Genomic DNA, 17,443 nt, shown 5'->3' with positions numbered 1-17,443 from the left:
TTAACTAGTTCAGCCGTTACCAGGGAGGGTGTTCCTTTAATCTAATCTAAAAATTCTAGCCGGACAAAGTGATTAAATAAAGAAATTGAATAGAACGAAGTGGTTTGCCAAGGTGCTTAACATTTAGTTTAGTTCACTTACTACTTGCTTAAAGAATGCAAGTTTATCATATTGAATTTACCGTAGTTTTACTGCATTTAATATACAGTTTTTACCCTATTTAATTATGTCTGGTAAAGGCCGGTCGTGGAAAGTTCCTAATATAGCAAGTTTTAAAGGAAAAGTTTGAGTTAACTTTAACGCTTAAGTTAGTGACCAATTAGCTTAGTCTATTGTGAGGAAAGTTACTAGAATCTAACATGGCAAGTGCCATTTCTCTACTTTTTGAGAAACATGACTAGATACATGAATCGCATAGTTTTATTACTAAATGTTCATGGATTAGGTTGCATAGTTGAGGAAATGGTGATAAGGTTTGTGATTTTGTGTACCTTGACTTCATCAGAGATTTTGATAGTGGCGCAAAATTGATAGGGGCTCGGATCATTGGGAATGCTGACTGAAGTTGATTAGGTCATGGCTATACCAAAGGAAATTAGTATAAATGGGGTTAAGTTGGAGGAAGTGTTGTAAGTAGTGCCTAAAAGCTCTCCTTGGACCTCGGTTATTCGCAAGATTATGGTTTAGACTGCAATAGTTGCCGAATTGGCAAATAAAAAATACCGATGCCCTATATAGTTTTGAAATGGTTAAGACTACCAGATGCAGTTTAATGCTGACAAATGTAAGGTTTGGAGGCTAGGTAAAGATGAGATAGATGTTGTAGATTGTTAAGAGTATTAAATTTTTTGCAGGTGGTAAATTCTCCCCGAGGTGGCACTGCTCTCCAGCCTGGGATGTTGATTGGTTAGTCTTCAACTGCCTCCCAACATGGTAGTGAGGTCCTGAGCTGACATGCAGTGAGGAACGTGGAAAGCTTCCTGAATTGGCACATGGTATGCCTCCCCTACCAGCAGCTGGCACAAATGTTCCAGCTAAGTGGATGAAGCCCACACTAAAATGTAAGTGGTACAGTAAATGGACACCCCCCCCCCCCTCCCTTTTGACACTGAACAGTTGGAAAGGGGGGGGGGAGAAAATTACTAAATTTAGTAAAATCACATTGTCTTGGTAGTATAGTTGGGTTAATTATGAATTTTCAGACTAAAAAGCTTGGTACATAATTCAACAGAATAAATTTGTCCTAGTAGTAAGCAGTGGTTGCAAAAGAATAAATTGTATACAGTATATGTTTTGTATTGCTTTTATTCAAATGTTATACATGGTTCTTAAATTAAAGTTTGTTTGCAATGTTCCAGAAAAATGTTCATGACTAAAGTTGTTGGAAAATAAAATTTGTATAGGATGTTGACTTGAAATGACTATAGCTCTGTTTGTAATTAAGATGGGACAAAAAGATACTTAGTGTGCCATTTAAAACAGCAACTGTTAAACTGGTGGTTCAGGTATGAACAAAATAACATCGCTATGCATATAACTTTTTAGTAATATTTACTGTTCACATGACAGGTTGTGGAAGGTCCTGGCAACAAAGAGCTGCAGGAAAATACTTGCAGATCTACAGTAAGTAGTGTTGTGTACATTGGAATTAGAGGGTAGAAGTTAATTGCTAAAAACCTATTAAATATTAGGGTATGGAAGTCTAGGCTTAGGCTAGTGGGTACAATATGTGCAAGTTTAGTCCTTTCAGGAATGTATTTAATAGAATGGTATGTTGAAATTGTGAAAATTGCAATGTGGGGCATTAGATCTTAAACAGCATAGTTGAGGGTGTTTTATTAATAATTTTAATGAAATATAAATCTTGTTTAGTTAACATTAAATGTTTGTTAAATACGCTTTAATCTATAAATGTATAACACTGTTAAGGGTAATCATGAGTCAAAGTTAATGGCAGGAAAAGTTTTGTTCTAAGTGATGGTATTTTTCCCTTGAAAGTAAAAAAAAAATATTCAATGTTTACTTTAGCTTGGTTTTAAATTTATATAGTTTTCCAGAATGTGGTTTGGAAAGTCCAGAAGTCCCTCTGTCAGTTGGAAGAGTTAAACAGAATCAGGTGAGTTGTAGTAAAGGTTAATCTGAATAGATTTGCATAAAAGTAAAAAAAATAGTATTAACTTAAACAATATAGCATTGGCTAAAGATAAATGTAAATTGCCATTGAAGTGCAGTTTTGGATAGTTTCTCAAATGACATTTACTGAAACTTGGCAAATTGATTCCATATATATTTATATTGCTAAATTAGATCTTTACTACTGCTACTAGAATATGTAGGAAAGGTAAATTTGTTAAAGAAATTTTTTCCATCTGAATTTGTAAAGTACTGAATGCTAATTTGAAAAGTAAAGCAAGATTGGCTTTAAATCTGAAATTAATTTGTTGAAATATTTTTTCAGGTGAAAGTGATTATGATGCATGGACTGGCTTGGAGTGAGGCTCCTTTACTCTGCAAAAGGAAATCTACAAAAGTGGGTGAGTTTGAATTTGATGTTTTAGCTATATCAATGACCTAATCTTAATTCTCTTATCTAGTCCATTTATAGGTGTGTAACCATGTCCTACTGTTACAACCCACAGGGATTGATGCAGTTTGTACTGATCCTACCCCATTTCATAAAAGGGGACCAGGCAGTCCTGCAGATTTTCCTGGCATGGCTTTTTCAGAGCTTTGCTCTACTACCCATCTAATAGATGGACTAGATTTGCTTAGGTTTAGGGACCCTTAACAATGGTTACATTGTTAATTCTCACAGGGCTTGTTTGCTGAATGGGTGGATGCATCTAAAACTTTAGTGCCTGGCATGCATTGTACAGTGCTTTGAGTAAAGCATATGTACAATGTGTTGAGGGCACTAAAGTGGTGGATGTAATGTTCCCATTCGGGGAACAAGCTCTGCACTGAAATCAGAGGAAGGGATAGGCCTTGCTGAGCCTATCTTAAAAGATAGGATGTTAGGATTTTTTTGACTTATTATTAAGCATTGGTGATAATAAAAGTAGTGTCCCTGTTTAATGTTTATTGTTCTTTTACAGGTGATTGTCTCTGGAGTTGTCTTGGCCTTTTGGATCTTCTGTTCATCTAGGAGCATCTGGCCCACAACCTGAAACAGTAATAAATATTAGATGTTATAAATACTATATGTAAAACTTATTAAATAAAACAATTTTAATGAAACTACTTTATATACTTTATCCTGAAATTATGCTGGAAATTATTGTTTACTACTATTGATGCAATGTTTAAACATCTGAAATTTTTTTACTTTGAAAATAAATACTTGGTAAAATTTACACCTATTTGTAACTTGTTACATAGGTGCATGCAAAATGCATTGAAAAGATGTAAAAGTGGACTACCTATTCAATTTACATAAACTAACAAATATTGCAAATTAGTCTGAAATATTGAAGTGGAAGAAACTTCAGTCAATATTTTAGTTTTTATATTTGAAAGAATTTAAAGCTATGCAACACCTAAGCTTTGTACAAATTATGATTAAATTAACTAAAGATCATTGTTAAATTTACAAAACATTAGAAAAGTGACACTGAAGCATCTATACAACATGGTTTTCACAAAGTCTTTGGTAACTTAAATTTAATCAAAGCTCTTAAATGATTTGTCTGCCAAACGTCAGATATTCTGAAATATTTTCCCTATATTAAAACCATCATTGTTTGAAAGGGGCAAAACAGATTACTGTCAATTAGTTTGACCTAACATTTGCAAGGTCCTGAAGGAATGGATTTTTTTTTTTTTTTGTAAAACTGTTTGCTAAAAACAAACCCTGCCTAATGAACCTGCTCATTTTTTTTAGAAATGGTAATTGCAACATTACCAAAGACCATTGTTTTAATAGCCAAAGTACCAAATGAAAGACCAAGAAGCAACAAACAGGTACATGGTAGAAAGGACAAAAGAATGGTTACGAGGACCCTTTAACAAATGAAAGAAATGACTGGGAAAAATGCTGTCATACCACAAGGGGTCTTAACCCTTGTCATTTACATCACTGACATTAATCTAAATATTACCAACCACAAAAATTGCTGATAACATGTTATTAAAAAAATAAAGAATATAATATTGAGGCCTTAATGCAGATCTCTAACTCTACAAATAGTAACAAGACTGGCAATTTCTTAAAACAAACAAATCCAAGACCTTGCACGTGAGCCAGAACAATCCATATCACAACTACCACATTAAAATGAAACAACAATGAAGGTAAGGTAATTACCAAAAGAAGGCACCAAAGTGCGAAATAATCAGAGGGCGCTAAATATCACCAAGAATGCCAATACGAGAACAAAAACGCACAAGGCGAACGATATCAAAAGTATCCGATTCACCTAGAATTCTATTGAGGGACAAGTGACTGCGAGGGACGGTCGGAAAGCAAGACACACGCTCGTCCTGGAAGTCAGGACATTCAACAAGGATATGCACAACTGTTAGAGGGACAACGCAATTCAGACAATAAGCAGCAGGGCGGCGCTCCATCAAGTGACCGTGGGTTAAGCGGGTATGACCAACCCACAGCCGTGCCAAAGCAGTGTCCCACCGCCGGTTACGGTGGTAGGAGGAAGGCCACGGGGACACACTAAGTTTGAGAGTATGCAGCTTGTTACCAACCACAGAGGACCAACAACCCTGCCAACAGGGAAGAATGAATAACAGGATAAAAGTTGGAATAAGGAATACCTTTATGGGAGATGGGACAAGAACGGATAGCTTCCTTAGCGGCAGCATCCGCACACTCATTGAAACACCAATATGGCTGGGAACCCAGCAAAACTCTACTGATTTAAATTTACTAGAAATAAGAAACAGCCAATGTTGAATCTCAATGACCACCGGATGGACAGGATTAAAGGACCCTAGAGCCATGAGGGCACTACGAGAATCAACTACAACCACAAAGGTTGTGGTTGTAGTTGATTCTCTATCCGCTCCCCAAGAAGTATGGGACAAAACCTTAAGGAGGTTAAGGGCCTTAGAGCATTCAACTCGGAGGCAAGAGATAAGGCTGACCAAGACAAACGAGTGTCAAACACTAACCCCAAAAGCTTCGCGGAATCCCTGTACACAATGAGATGACCATAAAGCAACAACAATGAAGTAAAGGTCCTTTCAGTAAGAATCTATCATTCACTGAAAGTTGCTGCAGTTAAAAATAAAAGAAAATACAAGTCCCTAGAAATAAACAAGCAACCATTTTGACTAAGGAAAAGAAGGTAGTTATTCTACTGTATAAATCTAAGTATTCACTTAGATCAGGGGTCTCCAAACTATGGCCCGCGGGCCACATCCGGCCTGCCACATAATTTCATCCGGCCCTCCAAACAAATCCCTGTGTGGTGGCCTTGAAAAAATAATTATGGTACGAATGGCATCGCAGAATTATTCAAAGCTGGGGCTGCTGACTGGTGGCGCTCAACCCGAGTCAGTTTTCCTCTCTCTCGATAGTGTGACGCACAGATACTAATACTGGTAGGTATGTGTTGTGCATTACAACCAATCAGTTGTGTATAACTGTACTGTATATTGTGGGGATGGAGGGCGAGTGGGGCTTCGCTGCTTCCGTTTCAGGGAGCACAAACACTGTACAATATTCTTTTCTCTGTACTTTGACAATGCCTTTATCTTAGTTATACAAAATAGCAATAATACTATTGTAGCCAAAAATATTGCATGTTTAAAATAGTTAAAATGATAACCATTAAGTTTATCAACGAAAGCTGTTGCCATAATATTTACCACTTTATAATAATATGCTATGCTTTTTAACACCACATACAAGCTGTTTTTTTCCTGTAGAATTTATTTCATTTATTTTACCCTTATGTTTTCAGATATGGAAAAGATAAAGAAAAGAAAAGTGGACATTGAGTGCCGTCGGTTCAATGACGAATGGAAGATAAAGTACTTTTTTGTGATAGCAAATGATAAAGCTTTATGCATAATATGTAGAGACAGTGTTGCTGTTCTGAAGGAATACAATATTCGTCGGCACTATGAATCTAAACGTGGCTCAAGTTATTCTCACATCACAGGAGCAGAACGCACTAAAAAGTTTGAATCATTTCAGCACAGTCTGCATTCTCAACAAGCTGTTTTCAGTAAGAAAAAATCTGAAAATGAAACTTCAACTAGAGCCAGTTACAAAGTTGCCTATGTGTTGGCTAAAAAAGGAAAACCTTTCACTGATGGTAGTATCATAAAAGAGTGTATAGTGGAAGCAGCAGGAGAGGTATGTCCAGAAAAAGTAAACCTCTTCAAAATGATAAGTCTTGGGTCAAATACTGTTGCTCGTAGAATTGAAGATTTAGGAGGCGACATAATTCGGCAAATAAAGGAAAAAAACAAAAAGATTTTGTTGGTATTCTCTTGCGTTGGATGAATCAACTGATGTGTGTGATACTTCTCAGCTCTTAGTATTCATTCGTGGTGTTGATAGTGAATTTAATGTGAACCAAGAATTAGCATCAGTTCACAGCATGCACACCACAACAACTGGAGAGGACATTTTCAATGAACTAAGTAAAACTATGACAGAATATAACCTGGAATGGAAACAAGTGCAGTGTGTGACAATTGATGGAGGAAAGAATATGTCTGGGACAAAGAAGGGTTTGGTTGGGCAAATTACAACAGCTTGTGAGGTTGGAGGCTCAAAACCCATTTTTCTGCATTGCCTTATCCATCAACAAGCATTGTGCCTAAAATATGTTGATATGTCTTGTGTCATGAAACCTGTTGTTTCTGTGGTTAATTTCATTAGATCTCATGCACTCAACCATCGCCAGTTCCGTGATTTCTTGAAAGAAATTGATGCGGAGTTTGTTAACTTGCCTTATTATACAGCAGTTAGATGGCTTAGTTGTGGAAAGGTTTTGCTGCATTTCTTTGAGCTCAGATTAGAAATTGATTTATTTCTCACAGAGAAAAATAACCCTCAGCCATTATTATCAGAATGTGAATGGATTTGGAAATTGGCATTTTTTGCAGATATGACAGGTCATATGAATAACTTGAATCTGAAATTGCAAGGCAAAACAAATTTGATCAGTGACTACTTTGTTCATGTCAAGGCATTCAGAGCAAAACTTGCACTACTTGAAGGCCAGGTGAAGGTTAAGAATTTTGCTCATTTTCCATGTTGTGAAAAATTTCATGCAGGAAGTAAAGTTGAATTTCCTTTTTCATTTGCAAATGAAATAATTTCAGATTTGAAAAAACAGTTTCAGAAGCGATTTGCTGACCTTGATGCCAAAGCAAATGAAATCAGGCTCTTTCATAATCCATTTGACTGCAATGCTGAAAATCTTCCAACTCAATTTCAAATGGAAATTATTGATCTCCAGGCAGATGACAGACTGAAAGATAAGTATAGAGAAGGAAATCTGATTGAGTTTTATAAATGCCTGCAGCCAGATCAGTTTCCAAATTCGATAAAGTTTGCTTGTAGTTTTGTGTCCATTTTTGGTTCAACATACTTGTGTGAACAAACTTTTTCCAAAATGAAGTATGTGAAATCTAACTATCGAGCAAATTTGTCTGATGATCACTTGAAATCAATTCTTACAATTGGCTCATCTAATCTGGAACCTGATTTTAATGAAATTTTGAAGTCAAAACAACAGTATCATTCGTCACACTAATTTGGTTGCATAAAACTAAAGGCAGGAATCTATTTAGTTTACCCTGATTTTTTCCAAAAAGATATGTTTGAATTTTTCCATGTTTATACTTTAATATTTGAGGAAATTAAATTACTGGCACTGATTTGTTTTTTGTTTTTTTTCATTTTTTATTCCTCCGGCCCGCATAAATATGGGAAATATATAATGTGGCGCTTACATTGAAAAGTTTGGAGACCCCTGACTTAGATAACTGTATCCAAGCATAGAGGTTCCCCCCCCCCCTTCCCTTTCAGAAAAACATCTACTTTCGAAAAAGTTTAACATTGCCCAACAAAAATGATTCCAGAACTAAATTGCCTAATACCAGGAACAACTGAGAGCCATGACAAACACTGCAACCCTCTCCTACCCCCAAGTCTTATGCTATTTATGATCCAAGGTAATTTGACATACTATACTGTACTTCCTACAGACGAGTCTAGTGAGAGGGTGATCTCCTGGCGATTAAATTGAAGCACGATACAGGTGTCAACGAACATCAGTCAGCCCACTTGTCAGCACAGTGGATAACTAATGACATCATAATCTGCAGTGTTGTATGCCTCCCTGTGGCCATTTAAATCAATAAAACACAGGGTTGTGGCAATGTTTACAGCATAAGGCAAGGTATAGAGGAATCCTGGAATGCCATGTAATGTGTAGTCCTTGAATGTGCTTTAGGCAACCAAATTGAATAACAACATTTCTGGTGTTCGGCTATATAATCCGAGTTTCTCATTCGGTATGATGTTTTAAACCTAAATAGGAATTCACTTTAAAGGTCAATTTATTTGCAAAGTGCTAACCAGATTCCAAATTACTGAGCTCTGAAAATACTACAAGGCAAGTTTAACCGAATGAGTGTTTGTCTATCCATACCCCCATGAGGTATGTGACAACACTGAATAAAGAAAGGGTCTTTGAGCATTCACCGTGCAGGTATTAATATAATTGTACAATGGTGCTTGGTGGATGATATTTCCTATTAAAACTCATTGGACAACTGTTTGTATTAGACATTTTAAACCTACAAATGGTAGCCCTAGATATCGCACTACAGTATTAATTACAAGATGAACAATGTAAAATCAATACCACAACAGCAAAGGATGACAATGGCTTTTCAACAACCGACAAACACACAGGTCTAACACCAGCCATCCCGAGAGAGGACGTCCCAAGCATGTACACCCCACAACTTTACATCACCTTTGCTACCTCACGCGAGCACGCAACAGCATGAGGATGCCATACTCCCAAACCAACTCCATGCACTTTGAGGCTTTAACAACTCAACATTTAAAAAGTTGATTTAAAAAATCAAACACCTGAATTTTTCCCGAATTAAATTTACTAGGGAAATGCACACCAAGCCATGAAACTTACAATGAAGATGAACAAACTACACACAACTGTCACCAAACTTCCACATACCACCCCCCTCTCACTCCTGCCCTCCCTCCTTAGGTGCTCTGATTGGCTGAGCACCTGAGCCACCACCACTCGCCTCTTGTTGTGAGAGCCTAAAGCATGTTTGGTTGCACTTTAAAAGTTCCCGAGTGTACTCGCCTAATTGTGAGTACCGCCTGCCCGGTTCACCATTTTGTTTTTCAATCTACCTCAATTTACCCCTTTACAGTCAAATATTATGCAAAATTCTGTTTAAGACTTGTCCCTTCTTAACTTAAATAACTGCTTTGGCCATCTGCAATCTTTCTAGGTGGGTAAAAATGACTCTTGAGGCCAGAAAGGACTTATCACACGGCGATCATAACAATACGGTACACACACAAAATCACAACCTGATAAACACCGAGCAGAAAATCCACTGGAGCTGTGATGCGACGTAAACCCTTGCCCAAGGCACTGGCAGCTGCATACTCTACCACAGTATATTACTGACTTTGTAAAAGTCTTACAACCGGATTTCCCCATAAATCACAGCAAGTTTTGAGGCCCCTCCTTGAGTCAACGTCTTACGTAAGACCTACAAGCACTCAGGTGAAGGCTGAAGAAGCAGTTCAACACCATACGCCCCAACTTCAAATACACAGTTGAGAGGCGGGACCAAAACGTGATTTTCTGTGTGTGCCTGAAGTTGGGGCATACGGTCTTGCTTCACCCTTCACTTTACCCTTCACCGGCGTACTTCAGGGGTTTTATTTAATACTTGGACTGGCTTCAGTAGGGCCTCCAGAATTTCTGTGGCTTCACAAGTGTCACGTGAATCCCCTGCATAGCAGTGGAACTGCCTTTTCCCTTCACCTTCAATACCTCTGCACTGGAAGTATACATCTACACCAGCCCAGAAGAGTCATCAGTCCTGCCACCTCTCCATACCCCCCAGGGCCTGGCACGGCCTGGTACGACTCAGAGGCAAGCCGGGCGCCACTGCTAACTGGCAGTTTGTCCCCACAAACAAGCAGTTAGCCGCCTTCAACTGACAGTGGTACAGCTCAACACAAAGGCACCGCCAGCCACAACGAGCATTTTGCTAGTTGACCGGATGTCCACCTCGTGTTGACACTGGATGAGTCATCACCGCCGGACTATATAAAGAGCGCTGCCTCCCTGGAGAGGCAATCTCTCCCTTAGTGCTCTAGGATCACCTTGGTGTCTCTAACCCGTCGTCCACTTCCAGCCAACGTCGTGTGACTGATGCCATGGTGGTATGGTAGCTGTCTTCAGAACACCAGTATATCTTCATACTTTTATTCATTGCTTATAGTTTATTTTTTGCATTTAAGGTCATACTAACTTGTTCACCTTTGCATTACATGATAGTCAAGTATTGTCATGTGTTATTTTTGTTCATTACTATTTCAGTAAATTGTTTAATTATTTATTTGATAATTTTCATTTGTTTCCACCTGCAACTTACACACTGCAAGGCCAATACCAGCATTTCTTTCATTTATGTGAGGGAGAGCCATACCATCTTGGTTCAGTATAGCTGTGATACCATAACCCGTCACACAAGATATCCAGTTGTAAGACTTTTACCATCAGTGGTGGTAGAGTATGCAACTGGCAATGCCTTTGTTACAGGTTCGCTTCATCTCACAGCCCCAGTGGATTTTCTCACACATTTGAATACATGAAACAACTTTATTTGATACATTCCAAACCAAAGTACTGTACAGTACAGTAATTATCAAACCATCAAATGTGTGGGATAATCATAGTGCGCTAAATATCACTAACGTCGCCAATACAAGAACAAAAACGCATACGGCGAACAATATCAAAGGTATTGAATTTACCAAGAATTTTATCGAGGGACAATTGATCCCTCGATAAACAATTCCCGACAATGGTCGGGAAGCAAGACACGTAAGTCCTGGAAGTCAGGACATGTAGAGACAACGGTTTGGACAATAAGAAGCAGGGCAGCGCTCCATTAAGTGCCTGTGAGTTAAACGTGTATGACCAATATACAACCTCGCCAGAGCCGTTTCCCACCACCAACTACGGTGGTAGGAGGAAGGCCACGGGAACACACTACTCTTAAGAGCACGCAATTTGTTACCAGTAACCGAAGACCAACAACCCTGACAACGGGCAAGAATGGGGAAATGAATAACTGGGTAAAAGTCATAATTAGGAATACCTTTACGGGAGATGGGACAGATGCGGATAGCTTCCTTAGCGGCAGTGTCCGCACGCTCATTTAAGAACGCACCAATATGGGTGGGAATCCAGCGAAATTCCACTGTCTTAAATCTATTGGAGATAAGAAACAGCCAATGTTGAATTTCAACTACCAAAGGATGGACTGGATTAAAGGATTCTAGAGCCATGAGGGCACTGCAAGTGTCAACTACAAACACAGAGGAGGATTGACAGCGAGAAAAGAGTTGATGAAGAGCATAGAGAATAGCATAAAGTTCTGCCATGAAGATGCTAGTCTCCGGAGGCAGGAGACACAAAGGTGCAGTCAGGAAAAACAACAGAGTAGCCTACACCATCTGCAGACTTAAGACCCATTGGTGAAGACAGAAATAGAGTGGAAGTGTGAAGAAAAGTGTTCAAGGAAAAGGTGATTTAGAACTGTAGGAGGGGTAAAAGTTTTAGTCATGTGGGTCAAGGCTTACAGAATTTAGGAACGGGGACCCCTCCATAGGGGCAAAGATGGAATGACACGAGGGGAAATATTGGTAACACAAACTGAAAGAGCATTTTGTAAGAGAGACAACCGTACAGAAAGAGATAGGTGGTGAAGGGGAACAGGAACCACAGGATGGGTAAAGGTCAAGGCATGACATAAGCAAGAGTGAGGGTGCTGTAAGGACCGTGCAAGGTGGAGAAGACAGTAGCGATCATGGCGATCCTGTAGAAACAGGACGCCAGTTTCAACATACAGGCTTAGGGTAGGTGTCGAAGGAAAGGTACCAGAGCCGAGCCGTAACCCAGTATGATGCAGTGTGTCCGGATGGTGAAGGGTAGAAGGAGAAGCAGACGAGTAAACGGGGCCATAATCGAGTTTAGACAGAACGAGAGAGGAATGTAAAGAGAGGAGCAGTGTCGATTAGCTCCCCAAGAAGTATGGGACATGACCTAAAGTTAGTTAAGGGCCTTAGAGCATTCAACTCGGACGTAAAAAATATGGGGCGACAAAGACAAACGAGTGTCAAAGATTAGCCCTAAAAGCTTTAGCAGATTCTTTGTACAAAAGGGGATGACCCCTGTTACCTAACAGTAAATAGGTATCTGGGAGTTAGCTGTTACAGGCTGCTTCCTAGGGGGGTGCGTGTGTGGGAGAAAAAAAAATTTAGTAGTTAACCACTGAACTGCTCTGTCTCCAAATAACACCCTGGTGCACAAGAAATAAATTCTTTCCAAAAAATTTTTTTCTCTTCTTATATTGTTAAAATGCAGAGTCTGATCACGGGGAAACTAAACAAAAAATATTGTATGTGACTTACTTTAGCTGCGATGGAGCTGGGAAGTTGAGCAAATTATGGGCGCTGAGCGTTGGAGCGATGGGGGTCTGTCGGCCCCGCCACCCCGTGCGACGGCAGTTGCTGCGAATAAAATGTTGCGCAATTATTTTGAAGTTTCTCATTCATTTCTTCTTTTTTTTTGCTGTAATATTATTTAAAAGTGTGTAATTTGTGGAATTTATATAATTCAAAGTATAGAACATCGCTATGCTCAAAATTATGGGCCTCATATATGCGACATATTCTACAATCAAACAGTGTTTTTGCTGTTATTACACTATATACACACATTGTATATACCCATCTACGTATGTATTCACCATAACGATCCACTATGTTGGTATGGTGAGCCCAAAAAACATGAGTGAGCTGCCACACCCTGCCAGTCCTCCCTCCCTCCTCCAACACATTACTCGCCAACATTCCTCCTCCCAAAATACTGTTATTGTGTTTATTACACTATTTACACACGTTATGTATAAGTATGTACATGTTTTATTCATGTACATACGTACATACTTCCATCTCCTCACCTCTCTCTCTTGCCTACTTAATGCTCTTGCTTCCCTCATCTCATCACAATCGACTTTATAATGGTCCAGGACGGATCGAAATGTCGTCGTCTATTCAATTTCCAGTGTGTGGTTTGGTCAACAATGAAATCTTCATGCAAGATCTTATAAAGAAAACCCCTAGAACGAGTTTTGTAGATACGAAAGAGTTTAAGGTGAGTAGGGGATGGTTTGAGAAATTTTGAAAAAAGACGTGGTATTCATAGTGTTGTGAGGCATGGTGAGGGTGCCAGCTCAGACAAAGTAGGGGCTGAAAGATTTGTTCATGATTTTAAAGATTTTGTAGATACTGTATTGATGGATATATTCCACAACAAGTGTTTAATTGTGAGGAGACATGGCTATTCTGGAAAAAATTGCCGAAGAGGACATACATTACCCAAGAGGAGACGTCACTGCCCGGACACAAGCTAACTTGGGCTAACTTGTGTCAGGATAGGCTAACTCTTGTGCTGTGTGGCGATTTGAAAATTAAACCCTTGCTCGTGTATCATTCCGAAAATCCAAGAGTTTTAAAAAATATATGATGTGCAGAAAAACTGTGATGTGGAGTGGTTTGCCCTGCCACCAAAAAATATCTGCAAGAGAAAAGTTTGACACTCAAGGTCCTGCTTCTCGACAATGCTCCTGCTCATCCTCCAGACTTGGAGGATGCATTGTTGGGGCCACTTTTTTTTTTTTTAGGGATATTCCTACATGAGCCCTGAGTTTCTGGCTAATGTACCAATGACATGAAGGAGGAGTTTTCAACCTACCTTGTGTTAGGTGTGCAGAGGTCAATGGTTGAACATAATGTCAGGAGCAAAGGGGGGCCTTTGCCTCTTCGAACACAATTGCGACCATCTTCATCTCTTCGAACTATCCTAAATGCTCTCTTCACCTGTCTGACCAAATTGGGTGTCCAGACCACCTTTGAATCTGAAATTGTAAAATAAATAGCAATTTCAGAATATTCAGTCCATTTATACTAACAAAATTATACATACAGTACTGTAATTGAAATTTTACAGAATGATAAAGGCAATTTAGCAACTTTGTTAAAATGCACATGGGGGAAATACATGAAAATAGGTTAATATTGTTTGTAAGGTTGATGGGAAATGTTTATTACTTTTATGATTTAAAAGATGTATAGCCCTAATACTCCATCCTGGGTGCATTCCACCAGGTAATGACCACAGCAAAAGTTTTCCACGAGGCTCTATTGTCACACAAACTTTTCACATTTTCAAACTTGATTCATCTTTTCCCCCCCCCTCGTTCCAGGGGTTTTCTTTAAAAGGTCTTCATGCAAATGCCTTGGTTTCTCACAAATGATGGCCTCTGAAATGCTATCACCTGCTAACTCTTTGTTGTGTATCCAAATTAATAAAAACTTTTTAACATCCTCAAGTGTTTGTGTTCTTTGTTTCGGGATTGTTGATATGCCTTTTGCCACTTTAATGTTCATAATGTCCTTTTCTTAGCAAGTACAGTGCATATTGTTGACATAGATTTGTTGTACTGCCTAGCTAGTTCAACAACCCGTGCACCATTTTGATGTTTATGAATGCTCTCTTGTTTTTCCTCTATGGTCATTCTCACATGTGTTTTCTTGGCTTGAACCTTACCACTGGCTTTCTTGGGACTCATGGCAAGATATATCATAACAAATTTTATGTTCAAATAGCCAAAAATCCCAAAACAAATGTAATGCTTTACAAAGAATTCAGGCGCGATACTTACTAGGCAGGAGACACTGGTAAACTGAGGCGCGATCATCATGCCACCACGCGCTAGGTCAGCCCATACGTATATCAACAAACTCCTTTCCCGAGGCAAAGTTTGTAACCCGATTCAAATTTTTCGAAGAAATTAGGCTCGTAACCCGAAAAGTTCATAAATATTCATTCGTAAGTCGAGGTGTCACTATATATAACTAAAAAATTAAACTCAGGATTACTTTCAACCCCCACCCCGTTTGCTCTACTCCATTGCCACCTACCTTCACCCCCCTCTATGATGTACTCTTCCATAGACACCTACCTTTGCCCCCCTCCTCCCCTCTACTCCTCCATCATCACCTACCTTCACACCCCCTCCCTTCTCCTCCTCCATCGTCACCTTCCTTTCACCCTCCTCTATGATGTACTCTTCCATAGACACCAACGTTCACTGCATATAATGCTCCCCTCTACTCCTCCATCGTCACCTACTTTCACCCCCCCCCCCTCCGCTCTACTCCTCCAGGGTCGCAGACAATTTCACGAGCGTGAGAACTACGAGTTCTCTAACTACTCTCACACTCCTACTCTCTCACCAGTGAGGGGGAGGGAAGGAGGGAGGAAATGAAGGAAGAAAGGTGGGGGAGAGAGAATAGGCAGGGGGGAGGAGGGCCTAGATACATTTCTTCCATATAGATAGGTAGACTGAGGGAGAGCTGCTTGCCAAGAGCCCTATCAGACAGGCTTCCTATTCCTCAACCCTCCCTAATATGCCACATCCTGGTCAGGACAACTTGCTCGAATGTTATTCTTGATGTGACTCGAGAACTGACCTCGAGGCGGGGCATGGGCATGGATTATCTCCCTGGGGCACGCACCTCCCTGCCCCAGCTCTCTCTCTCTCACATAATCTATCAAGGGTCTAACATGAGGTCATTGTGCCTACCAGAAGCGTATATGTCCAAGGCTGGCCACCTGTCTGGACCATTCAAATGTATAAACACGTAATTAGTCTATTAAAATTATATATAATGCTACAATTATAAATTAATTTGTTCATGGTCATTCGTTTATCAGTATTTTAATATGAGGTATATATACGCATGTATGTATACGTTGACGTACACATATATGATTATGTGTATAGAATGATTATGATTATGTGTAATCATATATGATTATATCTAATGGAATGCATTAGTAAGTGATGTGGTGGAGGCTGACTCCATACACAGGTTCAAGTGTAGATATGATAGAGCCCAATAGGCTCAGAAACCTGTACACCTGTTGATTGACGGTTGAGAGGTGGAACTAAAGAGCCAGAGCTCAACCCCAGCAAGCACAATTAGGCGAGTATATGAATGAATGCACATGTACACTTTCAAATGAATTAAGATACCTTGAGATACACAATGACTTAGTTTAAATAGTTTAAACACATTATGGTACTGATTTTGACATGCTGATGTCTGGAAGGGAGAGGGGGTGTGGGGGGTTATTGTCTGAGGTGGAGGACCAGAGGAGGGGGTCAGTGGAAGGATGGTGGCTGGAGGGATGCCATTGTTCTAATGGTTATGAAAACAATTATTGATGGCAGGAATTCAGTGGGTGTGTACTTCACCCGCACCATCACCATACTGTGCCCTGCTACAACCCCCCCCCCCACTCCACCCATGCTGTGTGCGGCGTATTACACATTATGGGATAACCGACTGTCTGTCCATTCCTGTCTGCTCGTTATGCTGCCCTTCCTTTTGAAAATTGTCTGCTTTATCGACTTCCTTCAAGACCACACATTAGCCTCTTATCACGCCCTCTTACCACTCTCAGGGAGCCGGCTCTTCTATACAATAGTTACCACTCAGTCCCCAAGGTGAAAGTGTGTCCGGGCATATGACTTGTTACGTGTACTTATTTGCGATTCGTTTGGGCTGTCATGTGTGGTGATTAGTGTTGGGTAAGGCTAGGCCAGGTCAGGTCAGACTAGGCCAGGTCAGACTAGGCTAGGTAAGGCTAGGCCAGGTCAGGTCAGACTAGGCTAGGCCAGGTCAGGTCTGGCTAGGCCAGGTCAGGCCAGGCCAGGCTTGGCAGGGTGAGAGAAGTAAAGCGGCAGGTACTTACGTTTCCGAGAAAGTAGCGGCGGTAGTATATTGTTGATTTAGATTCGACGACATCCTGAAGCTAGTTAGTGGCGGCCTCATCGCTCTCGAACTTCTTGTTGTTGTAGGGGATACGAGGCACACCCAATATCCCCCTTACATTGATCACATCGCACACTAATATTTTTACTATTTCCGACACCAGATTTGTCTGTTTCGTATATGTATAATTGTTCAATATTAAAACCACAATAGAATGCTCTAAGTACTTTCGTATATTAATACATCTTCAGAAGGAATGGTTCGCTCTGAAGATGTATTAATATAAGAAAGTACTAAAGGAAATTCCTGTTTCAATTCTTCCTTCGTGGTCTGACA

General features: G+C 39.8%; 1 protein-coding gene and 1 long non-coding RNA gene across 4 annotated transcripts in view; one reads left to right on the top strand and one right to left on the bottom strand.

Annotated features, from left to right (window-relative positions):
- The window catches only part of LOC138358917 (uncharacterized), a 12,146-nt gene extending 8,909 nt beyond the window's left edge, over window positions 1–3,237 (top strand). For 2 of the 3 annotated variants that reach the window (XM_069317326.1, XM_069317327.1), the window contains exons 2-6: window positions 855–1,061; window positions 1,570–1,623; window positions 2,058–2,116; window positions 2,459–2,534; window positions 3,096–3,237. In XM_069317326.1, coding sequence (XP_069173427.1) covers window positions 998–1,061; window positions 1,570–1,623; window positions 2,058–2,116; window positions 2,459–2,534; window positions 3,096–3,145 — 303 coding nt within the window. In that variant the 5' untranslated portion in view covers window positions 855–997 and the 3' untranslated portion in view covers window positions 3,146–3,237. Of the gene's footprint in view, window positions 1–854; window positions 1,062–1,569; window positions 1,624–2,049; window positions 2,117–2,458; window positions 2,535–3,095 lie in introns of all 3 variants that reach the window. The other variant, XM_069317328.1, reaches the window with a different exon arrangement.
- LOC138358918 (uncharacterized) lies at window positions 3,065–17,443 on the bottom strand. The gene is made up of 4 exons (XR_011225621.1): window positions 17,088–17,443; window positions 14,019–14,181; window positions 12,674–12,772; window positions 3,065–3,163 (listed from the first exon to the last, which is right to left on the bottom strand). It is a non-coding gene; the product is annotated as an uncharacterized lncRNA (long non-coding RNA).

Source organism: Procambarus clarkii, chromosome 87 (assembly GCF_040958095.1).
Source record: "Procambarus clarkii isolate CNS0578487 chromosome 87, FALCON_Pclarkii_2.0, whole genome shotgun sequence".
NCBI lineage: Eukaryota > Metazoa > Arthropoda > Malacostraca > Decapoda > Cambaridae > Procambarus > Procambarus clarkii.
The sequence above is the reverse complement of the archived record's forward strand: the minus strand, read 5'-3'. Positions and strand labels throughout refer to the sequence as shown.